Here is an 8,224-nt window from a genome sequence, read left to right as displayed (position 1 = left end):
GTGGTGGTGGCTACAGTGTGTGGGTGTAAAGGGTAACTGCTCAGTTAACCTGCCTCAGCAATGAGCCCCCTCAGCATGCTGGTGCCTAGACTGTTGTCACACGAGCTGTGAAATCTCTGGCAGGGTCAGGCTAACCGTATAATCACAGTGCTTACATGGGAAGATCACGTCACTTCCCTGCACCATGACAATGGTCCAGCCTTGGTTTTGGCCAATCAGGTCCAAGCACTGTCAGATGAGAGATCACTTGGCCATCTCCATACAAGAAGCCCCCTCAATTTCAACAGAATAAAAGCTCCAATGATGGTAAGGGAGCATGGTTTAGTGATTATACCTTGCTGGGGGGGATGTGCTACCAGACGCAGCCACTTTGTCCTGATTGGCAAAAATGTTGCACTGAGTCTGAGCACCAGAAACCGAAAACACAATTCATTTAAATTTGTAAAGCGCTGCGCAAACTGTTGGTGCTACATAAATCCTGTATAATAATAATAATTCACTTTTAATACTCAAAGCAAGCTCCACCATTTATCCATGCTTTCTTTTGTTGAGAAATTACTTTGAAAAACACCCCCCTGGAATTTCTGGCTGTGGCCATCTTGAGTAAGGCAGATGATTCATCTAGCATTTACTTCCTGGACTCCATCTGCCCTTGGATCAGGCGTGCAGGCAGGAGGGTGTGCCTAGCTGAGAAAACCTCTCCTCCCCTCCTAAAGGCACCTGGGATGTATGACATCATTTGCCTAGGCTAGAAATCAAGAAGTAACGGAAGAAATTTAAAAAAAATAAAAGTTTAAAACAAGTTAACTATGACATACTTTCCTATCTATTTACTAATGTTAGCAGCATAAGAATTAAAAATAGTCAATGTTGATTGAGAAAGTGAAGTTCCACTTTAAGGTGATACAAGTGCAAGGCAGTGCAGAGGAAAGATCACACTTCAAACTTTTTCATTTGGTTTATATTGTGACATGGTGTTGGAAGTCTCATGATACATATAAACGGTGACACAACTTGTCACTTATGCAGAGGGTGGTAAACTAAACAAAAAGCTGACCTTCAAAAAAGAAAAAAAAAAAAAAAAAAAAGAACCAAATCAACCAGGGCTGAATATCTTACAGGGTCTCACCACAAACCACAGGCATTAAACTCTAAATTCCCACATAACCCACTCTTTGAACTATTACAGGAAAAAAATGTTCTTTGCATTCCTGTGAAGCCCCTAATACACTATATAAAAGACAAACAGAACATTATTTTCAAATTGAATGTAACTTTTTTTTTTTTTGCATTCTTCATTTGTTCCCTGCGCAACTGAAAATCAGTTCCATGGTAAAATGACAAGATAGAGAGGTTCTGCAGGTCCATGAAGCTGAGCAGAGGGTAAGGGGTGCAACAAGCTCAGCAGTATTCTGCCTGTTAAAACACTGACATGGGCTGGGTGGGTTAAATTACCAAGCTCCTTTTTAAAACAGTTTAGCTGTTGGCGGCCTCCTGCAAACCATTGCTGAGAGGAACCACAAGTGTGTACAGCGTTCGGCAGCCACACTAGCTGGTCGATGGAGAAGTCTGGCTTCACCGTGTCTGTTCAACTGAAACAAGAAAAAATAAGGCATGGATTACAAACGGAGTAGACTAAAATTATACAAAGGGTAGGGTACAGTTGAGAATTGACTAACTAGGTCAGGGGTCCCTTAACCTTTTCATCATTACAGATCCCTATTTAATTTCCCAATATGTCACCATACACCAGTGTTTCTCAATTCCAGTCCACATGGACCCCCAACAGGTCATGTTTTCAGGATTTCCATTATTTTGCACAGGTGATTGGATCAGTTTCACTGCCTTAGTAATTACCACAGCTGTTTTATCTGAGGGAAATCCTGAAAACATGACCTGTTGGGTCCATGAGGACTGGAGTTGAGAAACTCTGCCATACACCCACACCAGGCTGTTGAAATCATCATCACTACCAATATAAAACCTTAAACGATCCGTAGATTGGTTTTACTATACATATGAATAGAATAGCTAAAAAAAAATTATAAGAAATGCCCTAAACACACTCCACTGAGTAGACCCAAGAATTGGAGTGTTTTCTTCATTTGAAGCAAATTTTCAAGATATAATGGGGGAGATTTAGTAAAACTGGTGCAGCTGCATGGTAGCCAAATAGATTGTAACTTCAGCTTGTTCAATTCGGCTTTGGCAATAAAACCTGGAAGCCAATTGGTTTCTATGCAGAGCTGCACCAGATTTTGCACCCTCTAGTTTTAGAAATAAAAAAACATTTTATCAATCTTAAAAAAAAAAAAAAAAAATTCTTGTACTTTCCATAGATGCAACTGAAACAGGAAGATCACACTGAACTGCCTGTGGGCACCATGGAGATGATGCTACAGAGCACAAATGATTATTTAATAACACTCACTGTACGATGAGATGTCAATTTCATCAGGCAGTTCGCTAATGTTGACCTCAAACCGATCTTGAACCTCGTTTAGGATTTTTGCATCCTGCTCATCTGATACAAATGTGATGGCCAGACCCTTCGTCCCAAACCTACCAGCACGTGCGACCTAGTGATGGAAAATAACAGTCATTTAAAAAGGGACTGGTCAGCAAATTTACCTACAGAGTATTATGACAAATCAATTTATGACTCTCACAATGCCCCCAGAAACAAACTGACAGGTTCTCTTGTGAGAAGAGTCCTGCCCCCCCACCCATGCTGTTACTTCCTCATCACTCCATTGGAGTCCTAGCCCTTTGAAGGTTTCCTCATGTGACAGTGTTTGGGGCAGGCGATTGGTCCCTTAGGTATGAGCATTGCATCCTCAAAGGAGATCACATGCATTTCTATACCTGAAAGAAGTGAACATTTACAGAGGGCACCAAAGGAATGGTGGGAAGCACAGGGTGGGGGGGGGGCTCTTCTTACAAAAGAACATCACTTTGCCCTGAATAAGCAAAATTACAGCTACTCTAACACGATTACAAATGAGTCCCAGTATCAGGAAGGATCTCCAACTTAGCAAATATCCTAAACCATCATCATCATCTCCATCAAGATCAACAACACTATCATCAGTCCCTCCCCTCACGCCAAGGTACTAGGTGTCATCCTAGACTCCAATCTGTCCTTTCAGCCCCAGGTCCAATCGCTGCCAAACTCCTGTAGACTTCACCTTCGTAACATCTCCAAGATACGATCGTTCCTAACCTCGGAAACCACTAAGCAACTCATTCACTCCCTTATCATATCTCGCCTTGACTACTGTAACTCCCTCCTCACTGGCCTACCTCATCACAGGCTATCCCCCCTCCAGTCCATCATGAATGCTGCCAGACTCATCCACCTTACTAACCGCTCTGTATCTGCCACCCCTCTCTGCCAATCCCTCCACTGGCTTCCAATTGCCCAGCAGATAAAATTCAAAACACTAACACTGATGTATATAAAGCCGTTCATAACACTGCCCCTAATTACATCACCAACCTGGTCTCTAAATACCACCCAAACCGTACTTTCCGCTCCTTGCAAGACCTACTCTCTAGCTCCCTTGTCTCCTCCTCCCATGCTCGTCTGCAGGATTTCTCAAGGGCTTCCCCCATCCTCTGGAACTCCCTAGCCCAATCTATCAGGCTATCGCCTACTCTGCTCACTTTTAGGCGCACTCTGAAAACCCATCTCTTCAGGGAAGCCTACCCCGACCCTAGCTGATATTGGAATCCTCTACTCTTCCTACCACTCCATCCGCCACAGCTAATTACCTCTTGTACCACTATCCCCTCCCTCCTAGATTGTAAGCTCCAAGGAGCAGGGCCCTCTAATCCCTCTTGTATTGAACTGTATTGTTACTGTACTGTTTCCCTCCTAATGTAAAGTGCTGAGCAAACTGTCAACGCTATACAAGTCCTGTATAATAATAATAAACCACATCCAGAACACTTCCGGTCTGAGTCTGGCCTGTTCTGTGTATCGCTGAACAAACAGGAAAATGAAGCATAAAGTTCATACCCTATGCAGGTAGGTATCAGAGTCTTCTGGCATGTCATAATTAAAGGCAATGTTCACTCTCTCAATGTCCATGCCACGGCCAAAAAGATTGGTGGCGACCAAGATCCTGCGCTGGAAATCCTTGAATTGTTGGTAACGAGAAAGCCTGCCAATGAACACAAGATCAGAAATGATTCATCTATGAAGGGTGTGCACACCATAATCCAGGAGATAACCCCCTCAGCCTCCATGACTTCACACCACAACTCATTCTCTGCTAAGACAGATGAAGCAGTGTATCACAAGCCCCACCTCTCCTCCTGTTGCATCCCGCGATGAATAGCGATAGCTGGGAAGTTCTGTTCCACCAACAGCTGAGCCAGAGCGATGCATCGCTGAACCGACTTCACAAAGATGACCACCTGCAAAAAGCAGCGTAAACCACTGAGCAAGAGCCTTGTACCTCTTTATAGCTTAGAACAAGAAGCTCAGTACAGCTGGCCATTCAACTTACAATCAAATTCTACAATCTCCTTGCCCTACACCTCACAATCTAATTCCACACTCTCCTTTAGATCTACCAAATAAAAACGTGCAGTACAAGGATCTGCCTGGATACTTTATTGTTGTTAGTTTCCCTGTTGGTTTTCTCTCCTCACTTCCTGGTCAGTTAAATGTTGTCCCCAGAATTAGATAGAATATACCCTAAACAAAGGTTCTAACCTTCATGCTATCCAAAAAAATATATAGAAACACCTTTCTGTGAAGTTCACCTTTCACATGTTACACCCATATCAAGGGAGTAGCACGTTAACATGTTACTAAATGAGCAGCCCCCGAACCCTCCTGAGCCCTCGTTGTGACAGCTGGCCAGGTATTTTCTGCCTGCACCCGCTGTCACTAGGGATGCACCAAAATTTCGGTGGCCGAAACGTTTTGGCTGAAAACACCACTATCAGCCTTTGGCCGATATTTATTTCAGGTACTTATATAGCGCCATCAATTTACGCAGCACTTTACATATATATTGTACATTCACATCAGTCCCTAACCCTCAAGGGGCGTACAATCTAAGGTCCCTAACTTACATTCATACATACACATACTAGGGCCAATTTAGACAGGAGCCAATTAACCTACCAGCATGTCTTTGGAGTGTGGGAGGAAACCAGAGTACCCGCAGGAAACCCACGCAGGCACAGGGAGAACATGCAAACTCCAGGCAGGAGGTGCCGTGGTTGGGATTCGAACCAACGACCCTAGAAATGCCAGGTGGAAGTGCTAACCATTTAGCCACTGTGCTGCCCCAATACGAAAATAAGCACCGATACAGGTGCCGAAAATAACCCTGCCCCTCATTGCTGCCACCCGCTTGGTGGTTCTCAGCCGTACCTGAGAAAGCATCGAACTATCCCAACACTGGGCATAGGGATAAGTGAAGGAAAGATGGCCTTCACTCATCTCTATGCCCTTGAAGGACCGGAGCGACGTCTCTTCTGGTTCCGGTGCCTTGTAAATGAGGCCATTTTTTTTTTTAAAGCACTAGATCAATGCTTTTTTTGATCTTTACATTTCCATAAAGAGGACCCGTCACTAATTATTTCTATCACAAGGGATACATGTATTCCTTGTGATAGGAATAAAAGTGATTAAAATTTTTTTTTTTAAAGAGACCGTGTAAAAAAAAAAAAAAAATTTAAATAAAGTTAAAAAGAAAAAAAAGTTGAAAGTGCCCCTTCCTCACGCGCAGTGGTGAATGAATACGTAGGCCACACCCACCTGTAAACTGTGTTGAAACCACACATGTGAGGTATCGCCACGAAAATCAAAGCAAAAGCAATAATTCTAGCACTAGACCTCCTCTGTAACTTTAAACTAGTAACCTGTAGAAATTTTTAAATCGTCACTCATGGAGATTTTTTTTTTTTTTTAGTACTGTAGTTTGATAACATTCCACAAGCGTGCGCAACTTTAAAGCATGAAGTGTTGGGTATTTATTTACGCGGCATATCATCTTTCATATTTTACAAAAAAATTGGGGTATATATTGGGTTATTTTAATCATTAAGCATATTTTTTCCAAATAAATTGTGTTTGAAAAATATATTAATTTTTAAAAACTGTCCATTTCGGTACCTGAATTTTCAGTTTCAGCAGCAGAATTTTCATTTCGGTGCACCACTAGCTGTCAAGTTTTTTTTAAAAAAAGCAGCAGTGCAGGCTCTGCCCACCCAGCCACGTCATTCATTTACAGAGTTCTGTGAATGGAAGAACGTCAACTACTGTCAGCCATTGTGGCTGCAGGCTTGTACTTCTCAACTGGTGAGTGCTCTAGTAGTTCAGTGATTCTTCCTGTAATTCAGTAACTGTCTGCCCGTAAAAGCTACACTGACAGTCTGCAAGAGCCTTTCATCAGTGTTAATTTCGAGGAAAATAACCGATGACTAAATTAACACAACTTTAGTTTACTAAAATACAACAAAAAATGGCATTTTAGTCAAAAAACTATCGAAATTTGACGTCAAAATGTACACTGCACTTCCACATAAGAATAAGTAGGGGCATACACTAAGCTGCTGAAAAAAAAAAATTAAGAAAAAGATTTTCTTAGTTTCTTTCTTAATATGTAATGTTGATAATATATTCAGGCAATATGTGCAATGGCCTTACAGCCAATAAGGTGTACAGGTTTTTTTTATTTTTTAATTGTAAAGTTGTACTTCTTTTGTCAAAAAGCAATATTTTTGTTTATGAAACTTGGTTTTATTCATAAAGACATTATATATCACGACGGCTAAATTTGTGCCTGTAGTGCATTTTCAAACCTTAATACCATAAATAACTTATCTTCTATCTTATTCGATTTTTACTCCAATATATAATGAGTTTGGCAAATCTACAGAAATGTTTAACTAAACCCATTAGATTTTAGTCAAGTAAAATATACTGAAGAGATTAGTCGACTAAAATACAACTAAAACAATTCAGATGACTAAAATACAAAAAACTAAAATGGCATTTCAGTTAAAAGACTATGACAAACTATAGTTAAAAAAACTGTGCTTTTTTTTTTTAAAAAAAGGTAAACTTATTGTTTTAAGTGGTTCTAAAGTCCCAAGGTTTTACCATCATGCATTGTATGCAAGAAGGTAAAAAAAAAAACCTGTGTGTATCAGCCCCCCACAAACACTTACCTGAGTCCCAGTTCCCCTGGGACTCACTCCTGATTGGCTGGGGCAGCGGCGGGAGTCAATCACAGTCACTGTCAATCACAGCCAGTGACCCAATCAAGAGAGGGGGTGGGGTTCAGCCACAGCTCTATGTGTGAATGAACACTCAGAGCTGCGGCTCAGGAGCCCCCATAGCAATCTGTTTGTTATGGGTCACCTGACAGGAGGGAGGGGCCAGGAACACTGGCGAGGGACCCGAGGAGGATTGGGGAAGCTCTGTGCAAAACCACTGCAGAAAGCAAGTAAGTACAACATATTTGTTATTTTTAGGGGAAAAAAAAACAAGACTTTAGTATCACTTTAAGCTTAGAGCAAAATATAGGCAGTTCTGCATTAGAAATGGCATTCCAAGAAATTGACAGAGAGGACTACAAAACGTAATTCCAACCCACATTGTACGAATGGGCCATAAAATATGGGCTGCCATTAATTTAAGGGGAAGCAGATAATTTCCGCTCCCCATTAAGCCCCCACTAGGTTTCATTTGGCATTGTGCAGCCCATTAAAAAATGATGGAAACCTTTGGTAACCTCACGGAGTTCTTTGCTTAAATCGGTTCTTCACTTATGAAAGAAAAAAAAAAAAGTCAGCAGCTGACTTAAAAAAAAAAAAAGAAAAAAAAAAAAGAAAAAAAAAAAAAGGACGCATCTGTCCGGAGACCCAGCACCATCCTCACCCAGGCTGGTTCTTCGCCTGTCTTCAAGTTCCTGGTGCCAGCATATTTAGTATGGGAATCCAGCTGACTCCTTGCAGCTGCATAGCCACCTTCCCACTACACATGCACGAGCTGCAGTGCATGAATGGTCCTAAAGCCTGCTGGGACCTGTGATGCCGAACGTCTGGTGAAATTGCCTAGGTCATCTGACCAGAAGAGGGAGTGGGTGCCGACCCAGAAAGTTCCAAAACAAGAAGAGGAGGGGGGAAGGAGGACAGAAATCGGAATTTCGCCTTTAGGGTGAAGATCTACTTTAAAGGATGTTCATTTTCAATAAAT

General features: G+C 41.8%; 1 protein-coding gene across 2 annotated transcripts in view; it reads right to left on the bottom strand.

The window, feature by feature from the left end:
• Positions 1-945: 945 nt before the first annotated feature.
• The window catches only part of DDX39B (DExD-box helicase 39B), a 35,914-nt gene continuing 28,635 nt past the window's right edge, over positions 946-8,224 (bottom strand). For both annotated transcript variants that reach the window (XM_089659143.1, XM_089659142.1), the window contains 4 exons: positions 4,313-4,422; positions 4,022-4,166; positions 2,432-2,579; positions 946-1,592 (listed from right to left, as the gene is read on the bottom strand). In XM_089659143.1, the coding sequence (XP_089515269.1) occupies positions 1,576-1,592; positions 2,432-2,579; positions 4,022-4,166; positions 4,313-4,422 (420 nt within the window). In that variant the 3' untranslated portion in view covers positions 946-1,575. The remainder of the gene's footprint in view (positions 1,593-2,431; positions 2,580-4,021; positions 4,167-4,312; positions 4,423-8,224) is intronic.

This window comes from Staurois parvus, unplaced genomic scaffold, assembly GCF_062004578.1.
Source record: "Staurois parvus isolate SC_StPar_1 unplaced genomic scaffold, SC_StPar_1.0 ptg001133l, whole genome shotgun sequence".
Taxonomy (NCBI): domain Eukaryota; kingdom Metazoa; phylum Chordata; class Amphibia; order Anura; family Ranidae; genus Staurois; species Staurois parvus.
Note: the sequence above shows the minus strand (reverse complement) of the source record. Positions and strands in the feature narration are given on the sequence as shown.